Below are 17,495 nucleotides of genomic sequence, written 5' to 3'. Positions count from 1 at the left end.
GACAATGTAAGGAAAAACAAGTCTGAAAGACTTAAGAACCATGATTCCAAAGTATCTATGATGAAGCAAGCTATCTCCTAACAGAGAGTTGATGGTGTTAAGCTGCAATATAATATGTAAAATTTTGGCTATGTAGAAATTTCTTTTGACAGACTCTATGCATATTTGATAGGAGAGTGGGGAAGTTAGTCTGAGAGAAGTGCTAAAGCTAGAGTTGCAAAAAAAAAAAAAAACCATCAAAAGAAAGAAAATGGAAGGCCAGAAGGAATCACAGAGAAATAGAACAACTTTTGAAGTTACATGTTAAATTTATTCTATACTTTTAAAAAGAAAAGTTCTATATAAGATAGTTTCATGTACAATTTCCTCCTGTTCTACAATCTATGTGCTTAGCACAATGCCTGACACACAGACACTTAATAAATGATAGCTGACAAGTTTTCTCTTTTATCTTTAATACATGTCACATGCACTTTCTCTCTTCAAACATTGCAACCACCCTGGTGCAGGCCCTCATCACCTGACCCCTGAACTACTGTAATGGCTTGCTGGTTGTTCTCCCTGTCTTTGTCCATCATCCACTCTGCAATCAAACTAATATTCTTTTTTGTTGTTGTTGTTGTTGTTTGTGGGTTTTTTTTAGTGAGGCAATTGGGGTTAAGTGACTTGCCCAGGGTCACACAGCTAGTAAGTGTTAAGTGTCTGAGGCCAGATTTGAACTCAGGTCCTCCTGACTCCAGGGCCAGTGCTCTATCCACTGTGCCACCTACCTGCCCCCAAACTAATATTCTTAAAGTACAGGTCAGGCCAAGTCTTTCTTCCCTCCATCCCACTCCTAAATTCATGTGGCTCCCTATAATCTCCAAGATTAAATGTAAAATCCTCTGGCTTTTAAAACCCTTCATAACCTGGCCTCTTCCTACCTTTCCAATCTATTCCCCACACCTACACTCTTTTTGGGTCACGCTGAAATAGCAAGGTACCTTGAGGGAGAGATAGGAGGCATAACATGGTGGCAAGCCACTATCACCACCACGACTACCATTTTTCCTTAGACCCCAATAGAGACAGCCTAGCATCTTGAACCCAAGAGCCTTAGGAATAGCTGTACCCACTGATGCAAGAATTTTAAATAAAATATTAGCAAAAAGATTACAGCAATACTTCACAAGGATCATACACTATGACCAGGTGGGATTTATACCAGGAATGCAGGGCTGGTTCAATATTAGGAAAACGATCAGTATAACTGATCATATCAATAACAAAACTAACAGAAATCATACGATTACCTCCATAGATGAAGAAAAGGCCTTTGACAAAATACAGCACCCACTCCTATTAAAAACACTAGATGGGGGCAGCTAGGTGGCACAGTAGATAAAGCACCAGCCCTGGATTCAGGAGGACCTGAGTTCAAATCCAGCCTCAAACACTTAACACTTAACTAGCTGTGTAACCCTGAGCAAGTCACTTAACCCCAATTGCCTCACCAAAAAAAAAAACAAAAACCACTAGAGAGGGGCAGCTAGGTGGTGCAGCGGATAAAGCACTGGCCCTGGATTCAGGACCTGAGTTCAAATCCAGAATCAAACACTTGACCCTTACTAGCTATGTGACCCTGGGCAAGTCACTTAACCCTCACTGCCTTAAAAAAAAAAAAACACAAAAAAACAACCAAACAAAAACACTAGAGAGCATAAGAATAAAAGGAGCTTACCTTAAAATGATAAGTACTACTTATCTAAAACCATCAACAAGCATTATCTGTAATGAGGATAAGCTAGAAGCCTTTCCAATACAATCAGGATACCCATTATGACTATTATTTAATATTATACTAGAAATGTTAGTTATAGCAATAAGAGAAGAAAAAGAAATTAAAGGAATTAGAACAGGTAATGAGGAAAGAAAAAACTATCGTTCTTTGCAGATGTATGATATTATACTTAGAAAAACCTAGAGAATCAACTGAAGAGCTACTCAGAATTATTAACAACATTAGCAAAGTTTCAGGATACAAAATAAACCCACATAAATCATCAGCATTTCTATATATTACCAAAAAGTCCAGCATCAAGAGATAGAATGAGAAATTCCATTAAAAATAACTGTGAGGGGGCAGCTAGATGGCGCAGTGGTAAAGCATCGGCCCTGAATTCAGGAGTACCTGAGTTCAAATCCAGCCTCAGACACTTGACACTTACTAGCTGTGTGACCCTGGGCAAGTCACTTAACCCTCATTGCCCTGCAAAAAATACCAAAACCAAAAAAAAAAAAAAAAGACTCATGATGGGAAATGCTCCCCACATCTGGAAAAAGAAAATAACTGTGAGGGGCAGCTAGGTGGCGCAGTAGATAGAGCACCGGCCCTGGAGTCAGGAGAACCTGAGTTCAAATCTGGCCTCAGACACTTAACATTTAGTAGCTGTGTGACCCTGGGCAAGTCACTTAACCCCAATTGCCTCACCCAAAAAACCAGAACAAACAAAAAAAAACAAAAAATCTGTGGCCAATATAAAATACTTGGGAGTGTACCTGTCAAGATATATGACCAGAACTACAAAACACTTTTCACACAAATGAAGACAGATCTAAATAATTGGAAAAATATTAATTGCTCATGGGTAGGCTGAGCCAATATAATAAAAATTACAATCCTATCAAAAAATATTTTATAGAACTAGAAAAGATAATAACAAAATTCATCTGGAAAAATAAAAGTTCAAGGATATCATGGGAATCAATGAAAAAATACAAAAAAGGTGGTCTAGCCGTACCAGATCTCAAACTGTATTATAAAGTGCTAATTTTTTTTTTTTGGTGGGACAACTGGGGTTAAGTGACTTGCCCAGGGTCGCACAGCTTGTAAGTATCAAGTGTCTGAGGCCATATTTAAACTCAGGTCCTCCTGATTCCAGGGCCAGCTCTCTATCCACTGCACCACCTAGCTGCCCCAAAAGGTTTCACTGGTTGAAACATGTCTTTTGCTTGTTTTGTTTTGGTTTTTGGTGGGGCAATGAGAGTTAAGTGACCTGCCCAGGGTCACACAGCTAGTAAGTGTCAAATGTCTGAGGCAAATTTGAACTCAAGTCCTCCTGAATCCAGGGCTGATCCACTGCCCCACCTAGCTGTCCCTAAAGTGCTAATTATTAAAACAATCTGGTACTGGCTAAGAAATAGAGAGGTGGATCAATGGAATAGAATAGGTATAAATTACACTATAGTAAATGACTATAGCAATCTAGTAAATGATAAACCCAAAGATCCAAGCTTTTGAAACAAAAACTCATTATTTGACAAAAAATGCTGGGAAAACTGGAAAACAGTATGGCAGAAACTAGGTATAGACCAACATCTCACACCATATACTAAAATAAGGTCAAAATGGGTACATGGTTTACACATAAAGGATGATACCATAAGCAAATTAAGAGAGCATGGACCAGAACTGAGAAATTGTCAAAGGATATGAATAAGCAGTTTTCAGATGAAGAAATCAAAGCTATCTATTCCCATATGAAAAAACGTTCTCAATCACTTCTAAAGAAATGCAAATCAAAACTGCTCTCAGGTACCACCTCACAACTATCAGATTGGCTAATATGACAAAAAAGGAAAATAATAAATGTTGGAGAAGCTGTGGAAAAACTGGAACACTAATGCATTGTTGGTGGAGCTGTGAACTGATGCAACCATTCTGGAGAGCAATCTGGAACTATGCCCAAAGGGCGATAAAGCTGTGCATACCCTTTGACCCAGCAATACCACTATTCGGTCTTTTTCACAAAGAGATCATAAAAAAGGGAAAAGGACCCACTTATACATGATTATTTATAGCTGCTCCTTTTTGTGGTGGCAAGGAATTGGAAACTGAGGGGCTGCCCATCAATTGGGAAATGGCTGAACAAGTTGTGGTATATGGATGTAATGGAATACGAAGAGCAGGCAGATTTCAGAGAAACCTGGAAGGATTTACATGAACTGATGCTGAATGAGATGAACAGAACCAGGAGAACATTGTACATAGTATCAACAACATTGTGTTTTGATCAACTGTGATAGATTAAACTCTTCTCAGCAATACAATGGTCCAAGATAGTTCCAAAGTACTCATAATGAAAAATGCTCTCCAAATCCAAACAAAACAAAACAAAACCTGTGGAGTCTAGATGCAGATTGTGGTAAAAATTATTTGTGGTAAAGATTAATATCAAAACTTTTAGCTGAATCACTTGGGAGGGGCCACACCTGGCCTACCCTCAGATTGTGCATGCTACTGAGCAGTTTTTGAAGGACCTCCCCTTTTGGGGGAGGAAAAACTAAACACAACTGGAAGGGAGCGAACTTCCGGTAGGAGGGACATGTTCAAAAAGTTTGCACTCTTTGGGCCTGGCAATCAGTCTGGTGGTGTTTGGGGACCTGGCAGAGGCACATGTTTTGCTTTGTTTCAGGCAATTGCTGAGTAACTGTAGACTGACCAGGTTTGATGAGTTTTATGAAGGAAAATCCTAAATTCCTTTTAACTAGCTTAATTGAGAACACTCTGGGATTGCATAGGCTAAGCTTAGAGTTAAGACTATCTATCTGTATTTCTACTTCCTTATTTCCTTAATTGGTTTCACCTTTGTGGTTTAATTAATTCCCAAGTAACAAAACCTGATCCTTTATGAACTAAAGCTCAGAGGCTCCTTTTCTTATTGGCCTGGGAGGAATATATAAAAGGAAAGTTCAAAGGGGAGATTAGACCTAAGAGTCCCTCATATTTCCAGGACCCCAATGTTAAAGCGAGTCACCCTAATAACGCTTCGTATATAAAATTTTGGCCCTCAGGGGCAGCTAGGTGACACAGTGGATAGAGCACGGGCCCTGGAGTCAGGAGTACCTGAGTTCTAATCTGGCCTCAGATACTTAACACTAGCTGTGTGACCCTGGGCAAGTCACTTAACCCCAATTGCCTCACCAAAAAAAAAAAAAAAATTTGGTCCTCACAAGATTGAACCATACTGTTTCTACTTGTTTTGTTTTTCTTTTTTGAGTTTTTATGATTCTTCCTTCACAGTATGACTAATGCAGAAATATGTTTAATGTGATTGTACATATATAACCTATATCAGATTGCTTGCTGTCTTGGGGAGGTGGGAAAGGGGAAGGAGGAAAGGGAGAAAAATTTGAAAACTATAAATCTTATGAAAACAAATGTGGGGCGGCTAGGTGGCGCAGTGGATTTGAACTCAGGTCCTCCTGAATCCAGGGTCGGTGCTTTAACCACTGCGCCATCTAGCTGCCTCTCATATTCTTAATTAACTCCCTCAAAACCTCTTGAAAACTCATTTCTTCTTTTTTTAATTTTTTTTTTCATTTCTTCTTCTTTATTACAATGTTAAAACCTTCATCATCACACTGCCCCATCTAACTATTAAATAAATTTACTTATGTCTCTTGACTTATATTTGCATTTCTTCCTGAGGGATGGAATCTTTTCATTAAGAATAATTGGGGGAGAAAGGCAGGGCAGCTAGATGGCGTAGTGGATAGAGCACCAGCCCTGGAGTCAGGAGTACCTGAGTTCAAATTCGGCCTCAGACACTTAACACTTACTAGCTGTGTGACCCTGGGCAAGTCACTTAACCCCAATTGCCCTGCCAAAAAAAAAAAAAGGAATACTTGGGGGGCAACTAGGCACAGTGGATAAAGCACTGGCCCTGGATTCAGGAGGACCTAAGTTCAAATCCAGCCTCAAACCCTTGACACTTATTAACTGTGTGACCCTGGGCAAGTCACTTAACCCTCACTGCCCCACACACACACAAAAAAATAATAATAATTAGAAGTTCCATTGGAAGTGCTTTATCCACTGCACCACCTAGCTGCCCTTCTCAGCACATATTTTAATGCTTTACAGTGGTCTGTCTCTTCTTTAGTTTATTCACCAGTTTTGTGCCACTGCCAGGCTCTACCTTCAACTTTGTTTTTGGGTAAAATGGTCAGCCTCCCCTGACTGCCCACCTCTCAATCTGAATCACCTGGCTCCCATGGCTTTTTGATATTCAGGGTACTTAATCTTCAGGGCTCACTATGGTATTTCAGAAAATAATGTTAAGAGACCCATGTGAGGCCTTGAGCCCGAGTTGTCCAAATCTAAAAATTTGAGGCAGCTAGGTGGCACAGTGGATAAAGCACTGGCCTTGGACTCAGGAGGACCTGAGTTCAAATTCAGCCTCAGACACTTGCTAGCTGTGTGACCTTGGGCAAGTCACTTAACCCTCATTGCCCCACAAAAAAGTAAAAAAAAAAAAAACAAAAAAAAATCTAAAAATTTATGCTCCCAGCAACCTCTGATCCCTTGTGACTACCCTAGGAATTATCAATGAGGACCGGACTCCCCTTCTGAAACCTTCATGTCTCTGGCCCATCTCTGGTAGTGCCAAGGAGGCTATTTTTGTGGCTGGCCCTCTTTCTCATTCTCTGTGGGCTTCTCGCTCACTTCATGCTATTCCTGGGTAGACCAAGTTATCTCATGTAGTTTCTCACTAGATCTCTTAGTCATCATTTGGTCTGACATAACTTTTAGAGTTAGTATGTGGGAGCTGAGCTGTCTGCTTCCGTTCCGGTATCCAATCTTAACTGGAAGTCACAGTTACGTTTTCTTTAAACTGCTTCTCTCTGATTTATCCCATAATACTGCTCATAATCATCCACCATACTTCTTGGTAGAATATGAACTCACCCACAGGATGACTTCATATTCGACTCTGATTTTGCTTTTGGGCAGTATTTCTCCATTAGGTCATATTAGCATCATATTATACCAAACCACCTTCTGGACATTATTTGGTCTTCTTGTTGCAGCAATTTACAAGGGCTAAATTTCTACATACAATGATTATAACCTGTATTAATGTCATTTCTGTTTTATGTTTCCCATTTTTCATAACAAATTACTTTTTAAAATAATTCAAGATAGAGTAGTCCTACTCTGATTCCTCATCATGGTGTGGAAGTGACTCTAGGTTCCTAAAAGTGGAGCATAAGCCCTGGCAGCTTCTATCTACCATGTTGGAAAAGACTTATAATGACCCTAAGCAACAGACTAGTTCCCAAGAACTAGTCTAGCTAAGCAGAGAAAGACTCAGCAGCAGCAGCAGCCTAGTCTACTCCATGATGCATTTTTTTGGCTAAGGAAACTCAAAGAAAAACACGAAATGGCCCTCATTCCTGTGTGGTGCCCTGATGGTGGCTTCTTAAACTCAACTTATCTAAAACAGAACTCATCTTTTCCCTTCCACCTATTCAAACTTCCCTATTACTGTTAAGGCTCCACTATCCTTCCAGTCACCCAGGCCCACAACCAGTAGTCAAACTTAACTCTTCATTCTTACTTACCAAACTGCTGCCATGGTCTGTCGATTTTACTTTTGTAACATCTCTAGAAAAAGCCCCTCCCCAAATTTATCTCATCTCATTACATGATGCCTACACTATTGCAATAGCCTGATGGTTAGTCTGCCTGTCATAAGTCTCTTCCCACTTCAGTCCATCCTCCCCTCATTTGTTAAAATGATCATCTTAAAATGCAGGTCTGACCATGTCACTCCCCTACTTGGTAAACTCCAGTGGCTCCCTGTCACCTGCAGGATCAAATAGAAAATCCTCTGATATTCAAAGCCTTTCATAACTTGCCCCCAACCTTTCCCATCTTCTTACATTTTATTCTGTCACATTTTCTTCAATCCAGTAATTCTAGCCTCCTTGCTGTTCCTCAAACAAGACACTCCATCTCCAGACTAAGCATCTTCACTGACTGTTCCCCATGCCTGGATTGCTCTTCCTCCTCATTTCCACCTCCTGGCTTCTCTGGCTTCCTTCAAATCCCAGTTAAAATCCCATCTTCTTAGTTTCAAAGGACTCATGATGGAAAAGGCTCTCCAAATCCAGAAAAAAAAAAAAAAAAGAACTGTGGAATATGGATGCAGATTGAACGATACTATTTCTTTTGTTTTTGGTGCTGTTGTTTTTCTTTTTTGAGGTTTCTCCTCTTTGCTCTGATTCTTATCTTATAACATGACTAATGCAGAAATGTTTAATATGATTATACATATATAACCTACTTGCTGTCTTGGGGAGGGGGGAAGGGAGAGGAGGGAAGGAGAAAAATTTGGAACTAAAAATCTTATAAAAACAAATGTTGAAAACTATCTCTACATGAAACTGGAAAATAATAAAATACTTTTATATCTTTTTTTTTAAATCCCATCTTCTACAGGAAGCTTTTCCAAACCACCTTAATTCTAGTGATTTCCCTCTGGTGATTATTTCCAGTATGTAGCTAGCTTGTCTGTACAGTTATTTGCATGTTGTTTCCCCTATGTTAAAGGGCTAAAATTCTAGCTAGTCTGTCTAAAATATCTAATGGGTGGTCGCCAATAAATAATAAGCTTTAGCAAGAGTTAGACTTTTAAGCATTTATTAAGGAGAATAAGAATTTGGTAAAGAGAGAGAAAGGCCTACATTCCTCTATCTATTAAAGGGAGAGCACATTTCTAGCTCCGCTCTCCACCAGAATCCCCAGGAAAAAGCCCCAGTCAGAGCGCCAGGCTCCCCCCTTCTTCCTCCCACAAGCAAACGTCACATCCTGACGCCAAAGAAAAGACTCCTGGTCTTGCCCTCAAAGACCTTCAACTCTTGGCGGAGCTTTTCTACAGTAAATCTCCAGCAGGTGGCGTCATTCCAATCGTTACACCTATTAGATTGTGAGCTCCTCAAGAGCAAAGCTGTCCTTTTACCTTTCTTTTATTTCCCCAGTCCTTAGCATAGGCCTTGAAACACTGTTGTTAAGTCATTCAGTCATGTCCAATTCTTCATGCCCCCACGGATCACAGTATGCCAATACTGTCCACTGGGTTTTCTTGGCAAAGTTACTGTAGTGGTTTGCCATTTCCTTCTCCAGTGGATTATGGCAAACAGAAGATAAGTGACTTGCCCAGGGTCACACAGCTAGTAAGTTTCTGAGGCTTGATTTGAACTCAGGTCTTCCATAGTTAACTTGACTATTTGTACTCTAAATTTGAGATCCCTGTTCAATGACTGCGTCCAGTGACTTCTACAGGAGCTCAATCTATTTAAACTTATTCTTGCTATAAAAGAAACCAGAAGGAAGCTATAGCTAAACAGAAGGATAACTCAAGTAGTCCTTCAAAAGTCAAAGAAAGTTGATACAAAACCATCAGTGCTGAGGATGAAAAGGTAGAGAAAGTTAAAAAATAATTTGTTAAGACCCTCTAAATTAATTCAACACATTCTGATGCTCTGTGACTTAAATGCTAAAGTAGAAAAAGGTAAGGATGGCAAGAGGGTAAGACACATGGAAAAAGTACTGTTCAGAAAGAGAGACTTTAAACTCCACTGAAACCTTGAGAGTATGAGTATTTTCTTCAAGAAGAGAATTAGCAGATAACAGGCATAATGGGCACCAAATAACACACACACAAAAAGAAATAGATTATACATTAATAATCAGGATAGGGCTTGTTATTGATGTACGAGTTATCCATTGAGTCAGCTGTCTGTGTACAATCTATCATACACCTTCACCCTACAGTCCCCAACTTGTCAAGCAAAGATCAGAGGATCTATGATCTATGAGTTCAAACTGATTTCAAATTGAGTTACTGAATTCAAATCTTACAAATTAGAATACTGAGGCACAGTAAGGAGAAACTTGGTTAGGGTCACATAGCTAAGTGCCTGAGGCAGAATTCAAATTTGGGTCTTCCTGATTCCAAGTCCAATATGCTATCCACTATTCCTAAGATCCTAAATGAAATGCAATGAAATGTAAAAATGAAAAAGAATATGAAAAAATATTCCCTTGAATAAAAGTAAATTAAATATACCCTTATTTGGTGACAAGAGATGCAAAATATTTTACAGTTAAGTTAGAGGAAAGAGGTAACCAAAGGTTCATCATTCTTCTCACTGTGCTATTTTAAATTTGTTTTAATTAAAAACAAAAATACAATATTTGAGTTAGAAAGAAACTCAGAGGCCAGATAGTCCAATCTGTACCTCAACAAAAACACACCATACAACATAAGTGGCAAGAGTCCATTCATCTTTTTTTTTAAAGACTTCCAGTGAGGGGGAACCAGGTTCCTCCAAGTTAGGAAGCATTTCTTTATATCAAGTTTAGATTATATGTGCCTCTATACCTTCCAACCACTGCTCCTAATTCTACTCTCTAATCTAATTGCTTTTTAACATGACAGCAAAAGTTGCTAACAGAAAAAATTCATTAATTAGCCATACAGAAATAGTCGTGGCTCAGGGCTCCCTCCCCACTCCAACAATCCTTTCTGTATGATTTCATGCAAATCCTATGTTGTAAATCCTATGCTAAAGAGATACCTATTATGACAAATATGGTAATGTTTTACATAATCATACACGTATAACCCGTATCTGATTGTTTGCCGCCTTGGGGAAGGAAAAGGAGAAGGTTGGAAAGAGGGACAAAAATTGGAATCCAAAACTATAATATAAAAATGTTTATTACAGAGCTACCCACAAAGCAAATTTATAAACTCCAAAATATTACCAATACACTATTTTGAGAAACAGAAGTACAATAGAATGGAAAGAAATTTGGGGCAGCTGGTGACACAGTAGATAGAATGCCAGGCCTGAAATCAGGAAGATCTGAGTTCAAATCTAGCCTCTAACACTAGCCATGTGACCCCAAGCAAGTCATTTAACCCAGTTTGCCTCAGTTTCCTTATTTGTAAAATGAGCTGGAGAAAGAAATGGCAAACTACTCCAGCATCTTTGCCAAAATAACCCTAAAAGGGGTCAAAAAGGCCAGACACTACTGAAAATGACTAAACATTTTGAAAAATATGCAGATTTTGTCAAAATCAATTTATACTACAACTATATTTAATACAACAATACCTTATCATATGTCCTTTTTGTAACAGTTTATTTGAAAATTTATATAATGAGGATTTTAAATTATAAGAAAAAAGTAAAAGTCCATTAAACTCAATAAAATGGCATGCAACTTCTGTTTTCCTAACAAGAAGATTCAAGAAACTAAACTATTTTCATTCAGGGTACCCCCACTTAATACCACTTGTAGGAGATTATACAACCTAGACATAATTTTAAAAAACATTTTTCATCTCCATTGGCAAATGTGAATTGTCTATACCTCTTATACACTGAAGTTTTTTTTTAACTGTCATCACAGAATCCTCAAGTAAACTCTAAAAATAATCAGGAGCAACCAAAGTCTAGAACAAAAGTTATTAACCAAGAGTCTGTGAACTTTAAAAGAAAATATTTTGCTAACTGTATTTCAATACTATTGGTTTCCTTTGTAATCACATGTATTTAACTCCTAAGCTTTACCAGACTCCCAAAGGGGTCTGTGAAAAAAAAAAAAAAAGATTAAAAACCCCCGATCTAGAGTCACTTCTTAAGATTCTGTAAGAAACATGCACATACATGCGTGCGCACACACACACCCCATGGTTTTCTAAAGCATGTTAATTTAGCATAATTCATTGAGACCTTCATTCAGTAAAATTTAGTGGAACTTCTATACAGTTGCTTTTCCCTTTAAAAACTTACATCAATTTTCATCCCCGACCCATCTCTAAATAATATTTAAAGTTACCATCTTCCAGTCTCCATGTTGTAGATCCATATTTCATCTCTAGGCAGATAAAAATCATAAAATCCTCTGACTTGAGCATTCTAAAAAAGAAACACACATATACAAAAGACTATTGATTTAAAAGATACCAAGCAATGATAGATTTGTATCTTAAATAGGTATTATCACCTTGCTTCATTTCACATTTAACTTTTAATAACTTACTGATGTTTTCGGAAAAAATTAATAATAGTAACATCTTTCTACTCTATGATAATATTGAATATCAATGTTGGGGGCAGCTAGGTGGCACAGTGGATAGAGCACCGGCCCTGGAGTCAGGAGTACCTGCATTCAAATCCGGCCTCAGACATTTGACACTTACTAGCTGTGTGACCCTGGGCAAGTCACTTAACCCCAATTGCCTCACCAATAAATAGATAGATAGATAGATAAATAAATATCAATGAGCTAACCTTTAAAATTCAGTGTTTACCAAGATCCTATGAGTTGGAGGCATAAAGGTTTCAGGAATACATTAAAATCCTTTTATATTATATTTTTTGCCTTTGTACCTACACATGTTCTGCTAAGTGAAGACAGAAGATGTTCTGACCTCCCCCAGTATAACCTGATGTTACCTAATGGCAAGTCCTCACTGGGGAAAGCAATCCTTTTACACCTTCCTAATCAAATAACTATCCCATTAACCACAGAGACTTTCCTAATCCTTTGAATTCTTCCTCAAATCTCCCATTATTCCTTCTCTCCTCACCCTCTTAGCAGAGACCTTTGCCTCATATTTCACTGAAAAAATGAAGCCCATCGTTGAAAGTTCCTTCCCATCAGATGTTTTTGTCCACTTTCCTTTCCTTCATCCCCCACCTCACAGGAAGAAGTAGCCCTTCTTCTCACCAAAACAAGCCCTTCTCTTCAATCACTTACTTGTCTACTGGCTGCTTCTCTACTATCTACAAATACACTGAAGTCCTCAAAAAACCCTCACTTAATCTGTCCACACCTGCTAACTACTGTCACATACTTCTCCCCCATTTTGAGGTTAAAATCCTTGAGAAGGCTATCTACAATTAGTGCTTCCATTTCTTTCCTCTCTTTTTAACTCTATGCAGTTAAGACCTCATCATTGGACTGAATTTGATCTCTTCAAAGTTTCAGTTGTTCAGTTACTTTTCAGTCACATCTGACTCTTCATGACCCTATTTGGGGTTTTCTTGACAAAGGTACTGGAATGCTTTGCCATTTCCTTCTCCAACTCATTTTACAGATGAAGAAACCAAGGCAAACAGAGTTAAGTGACTTGCCCAGGGTCACACAGCTACTAAATGTCTGAGGCCAGACTTTAATCAGGAAGACTCATATTCCTGATTCTGGCCTGGCACTCTATCTAGTGCACCACCTGCCTGCCCTCTCCAAAGTTACCAATGATCTAACTGCCAAACCTAATTGGCCTTTTCTCAATCTTCATCCTTCTTGATCTCTCTTCAGTCTCTGACAACATCAATCACCCTCTTCTCAGTACTCTCCACTAAGATTTTGTGACTATTCTTTCCTAGTTCACCTACTTGTCTGACTGTTCCTTCTCAGTCTCCCTTTACGGATCTTTATCCGTCAAGCCCACTAAGATACTCCCTAGGGCTTTGTCTTAGTCTCTCTTCTCTTCTTCCTCTATACTGTTTTTCTTGGTTCTCTCTCTCATTTGGCTCCCATGGATTGAATTATTCTCTCTAGACCTATGATTCTGGGAAATGGCTAGGTGTCAAAGTGGATAGAGGACCAGGCCTGGAATCAGGAAGACCTGAGTTCAAATTTGACCCCAGACATTTACTAGCTGTGTGACCCTAGGCGAGTCACTAAACCCTGTTTGCCTCAGTTCCTCATCTATAAAATGAGCTGGAGAAAAAAATAGCAAGGTACTCCAATATCTTTTCCCAAGAAAACCCCAACGCGGGTCACAGAGTCAAACACAACTGAAACGACTCAAAAGCAACAACAACAAAACACACACACACACACACACACACACACACACACACACACACACACCCCTGATGATTCTCAGATCTTCTTGTCCAGCCCTAGTGCTGGTGGTAGATTTTTTATGTTCTATTCATACACTTTCATGAGTCTACCCTTGTCATCAAAAGGTACATATTTGGGAGATGGTCAGCACTATGACTATAGTCTGTGACCACAGAACAGGGCCAAATAGGAACAAAATAAATCAGTTCCATGACCTGAGCTCTAACCACACTGGGATCAAATACCTTCAATTATACTTCAAGACGGCCACTTATTCAACACACAATGAGAAACATTCTGCATATCCAGTAAGTTGGCTTTCAATCTATTAAGTGCCTACTATCTCCTAGGCTTAGTAAGTATACAAAGACAAAAATAAAACACCCTACTATGAATAGAGTTTATATTCTATCTGGAATGACAATGTGTATGTGCGTGTGTTTATTTTTTTTTTCAAAGAGTAGGAATACAGCCCAGATCTACAATTTCATTGGTACTGAAAACTCCCAAGTGAGGAAACTTCCTTTACCAATGCAGATTTGGTATCCTTTCTGCAACTTCCTTTATCTTCACAATAACCCTGGAATTGAGACTAAAAGAGGACAAGTAACTTGCCTAGCATCATACAGCTACTGTGTCTGATGAATAATATGAAGCTGTCTTCCTGACTCCAATTCTAATGCTCTTTCCCCTATAATGTGTGATGCTTCCCTACTAAAAAGGAAGGAATTAGACAGAGAGACCCTAGGCAGAACTATCCTAGGCCTATCCTGGTCTCAGTTGGTAAAAGTTTTCCAAAAGTAGCTTTCCAGACTAGCCATAATTTTTTTTTAAATATTCATTAATCTTTTTTTTTTGCTGTGGGGCAATGAGAGTTATGTGACTTGCCCAGGGTCACACAGCTATTAAGTGTCTGAGGCTGGATTTGAACTCAGGTCCTCCTGAATCCAGGGCCAGTGCTTTATCCACTGCGCAACCTAGTTGCCCCGCCATAATGTTTTTGTTTTGGTTTGGTTTTTTTTAGTGAGGCAATTGGGATTAAGTGACTTGCCTAGGGTCACACAGCTAGTAAGTGTTAAGTGTCTGAGGCCAGATTTGAACTCAGGTACTCCTGACTCCAGGGCCGGTGCTCTATCCACTGCGCCATCTAGCTGCCCCCCCCCATAATGTTTTAATATTTCATTCCCACCAGGGAAAAGTACAAAAGAACACATTTAGTTAGACTCAGTGGAAGTTAGACCTGGAAAGGCCCTCAAAGGTCATTTAGTTCAACACAACATCCTAAATCTAACAATTACAAAGAACAGTTGCAAAAATAACACATTACCTCAACAACCATATTGTAAACTCCTTAAGGGCAAGGATTATGTCTTATTTATCTTTGTATAGCCCATGCTTAGCACCAGGAGCATACACTTGTAAAATGCCTGGTTTTGAATGACAGCACTTCTATAAATAACAGGAAAGCATGCTAGTAACCAAAAGTTGTTCTATGTCTATCCTACCCTCAGAATCAAGACAATGCTAGGATGATACCTTGGGGTACTCCAAACGTTTGAGGATGCAGAAAGAGGGAGGGGAAAACACTCCAACTTTTTGCTATAAGGCTTTTGACCCCATCAAAACTGAAATTGCTCTCTCCAAAATTAAGAACAATCGCCTAGTTGCAAAATATGATAGTCTTCTCTCAGTTCTCATCCTTCTCACCTAACCTTTTGTTGCATTTGACCCTGGTCATGCTCTCTTTCAAGATACCCTCTTCTTAGTTTTGATGACTCTATTGTTCATTCTTCTACCTGACTCCTCCTCATCTCTATCAAGTGCCCCAACTATGGGTATTTTTCAAAGTATGTGAGACATCAGTACTCATCCCTCTACTCTCTGCACTGTGTGTGACCTCACTGTCTCCCATGCCTTTATCATCTCTATGCAGATGACTAAGAGATTGTAAAATACACACAAATATGTGTATGTATACATATACATACACATTTACATGCATACATATAGCCAGCATAGCTTTAGTCTTACCAATTTAGTCTTACCAATTGCCCATTGGCCATTTCAAACTGGATGAACTGGAAAAAATCTCAAACCCAATATGTCTAGACCAGAGCTCATTCATTACCCAGCCTTTACACCCCCACCCCCAGCACCCCAACTCTCACCATTTCCAAATTTCCATATTTTTCTCCAAGGCACCACTATCCTTCCGGCCTTCCAGATTCATTACCTCCTCAAACCACATTACGTTGCCAAATCTTGCCACTTCAACCATCAGATAGAACAATTTCTCTACTCGCAGGGCTACCACCTAGTTCAATCCCTCATTACTCTTGCCTAGATTATTCCAAGTCTTTTTTCAGGACCTTCACAACAAGGATCTTATGTTTTCAACGTCACCGGACATTTCTCCCCCCTCTTGTTGCTGACACATGATGCCTGTCTCCTCGCCTTGGCCATACCCCAAATTGGAATGTCCTCCCTTTTCACCTCTCTCACACAATCTCTTTTCCTTCACGATGCAGCTCCAGCACCTTCTACACGAATCCTTCCCGATTCCCTCACCTGCTAACGCCCTATGTCCCACACCACCAAACTACTCTGCATTCTCTTTATACTCTGTATATAATTAAAAAATGTTTGTCCTTTACAATAGGAATGGTTTCGTTCCCATTTCTTGTATCCCCAGGACAGTACCTAGCAGAGCAGGAATTTGACAAACGCTGGCTAACTGAAAGAAGACATAAAACTTCTCCCCGGGAAATCTCCCTAATTCGGGAGTTAAATCCTAATTGCTTAATCTGGAATCTGCGGAGTTTGGGTTAAAATGTGTGTCTGCGCTCTCTCACGCATATGTGTATGTACTTTATGTGCGTGTGTGTATATATATATATATACATATACATATAAACAAAATGTACTTCAATAAAATTAATGTCCTTTGCAATGCTAGGAATTTTATTTTATGCATTCAAAAACATCACCGAGAAGGAAGGGGTGGCGGGCCTCGCCTGGCTGCTGGGCCCCGCCGGGCTGCTGGGCCCCGCCGGGCTGCTGGGCCCCGCCGGGCTGCCGGGCCCCGCCGGGCTGCCAGGCCTAGCCGGGCTGCCAGAGGCTAAAGAGTCGCCGCCCCCCAGGGAAGGCGGGGGAAGGGCCTGGGACGACAGTCGTGCTTTGGTTACCGACCTTGTAGCCGCCCCAGACAAGCATGTGTCGCCCGTCGCTGACGGCGACGTGGCCGCTGCGCTCGGCTGGACTGGCCGCCTCGAGAAGCTCCGAGCTCTCCTGGTCTGCGGGCCCGGGCCCCGGCCCCGGCCCCGGCCCCGGCCCCGGCCCCGGCCCCGGCGGCGGCTCGGCCGCCTGCAGCTCCTCCTCCTCTCCATCAGCCATTTTGGTTTGTTCTTTGTTCAAGAACCACCGACGCCTCCGGCCCCAGGGAGAGGGAAAATAAAGCCACCCCCGGGCCCTCCCCAGAGGACGAGGGGCCGGCCTGCCGGCCGCCCGCCTAGCCCCGGAGGCGCGTCAGCCTCGGCCCGGGGGCCCCGCGGGTCGGCCGGCGGTCTCTGCCGTGGGCTCCGCTGTCAGGGGGAAGCAGCCGGGACCGCAGGGTCCTAGGAGCTCTCGGCCCCGAAGCCCCGGGTCCGGCCCCACGTTAGGCTGCTTCACTATGCCCAGGCCGCTACTGAGACGGCCCTGGCCAGCGTCAAGGGCCTGGCCTGGCCTGGGCTCGCCGCCCCGCGAGAACCGACCCTGCCCCGAGCCTGAGCTTCCGCCGGATGGCCCCTTGTTTATACCT

At 40.8% G+C, this 17,495-nt stretch overlaps 1 protein-coding gene across 2 annotated transcripts in view; it reads right to left on the bottom strand.

The window, feature by feature from the left end:
• KLHDC2 (kelch domain containing 2) overlaps window positions 1-17,495 on the bottom strand; it is a 33,233-nt gene extending 15,738 nt beyond the window's left edge. Inside the window, exons 1-2 of one of the 2 annotated variants that reach the window (XM_043981636.1) lie at window positions 16,886-17,495; window positions 11,678-11,757 (exon numbers count right to left, since the gene is read on the bottom strand). In XM_043981636.1, coding sequence (XP_043837571.1) covers window positions 11,678-11,757; window positions 16,886-17,089 — 284 coding nt within the window. In that variant the 5' untranslated portion in view covers window positions 17,090-17,495. Of the gene's footprint in view, window positions 1-11,677; window positions 11,758-15,864; window positions 16,062-16,885 lie in introns of those variants that run through there. The other variant, XM_043981637.1, reaches the window with a different exon arrangement.

The sequence above is a fragment of the Dromiciops gliroides genome, chromosome 2 (assembly GCF_019393635.1).
Source record: "Dromiciops gliroides isolate mDroGli1 chromosome 2, mDroGli1.pri, whole genome shotgun sequence".
Taxonomy (NCBI): Eukaryota; Metazoa; Chordata; class Mammalia; order Microbiotheria; family Microbiotheriidae; genus Dromiciops; species Dromiciops gliroides.
This window is presented reverse-complemented; position numbering and strand designations above follow the sequence as displayed.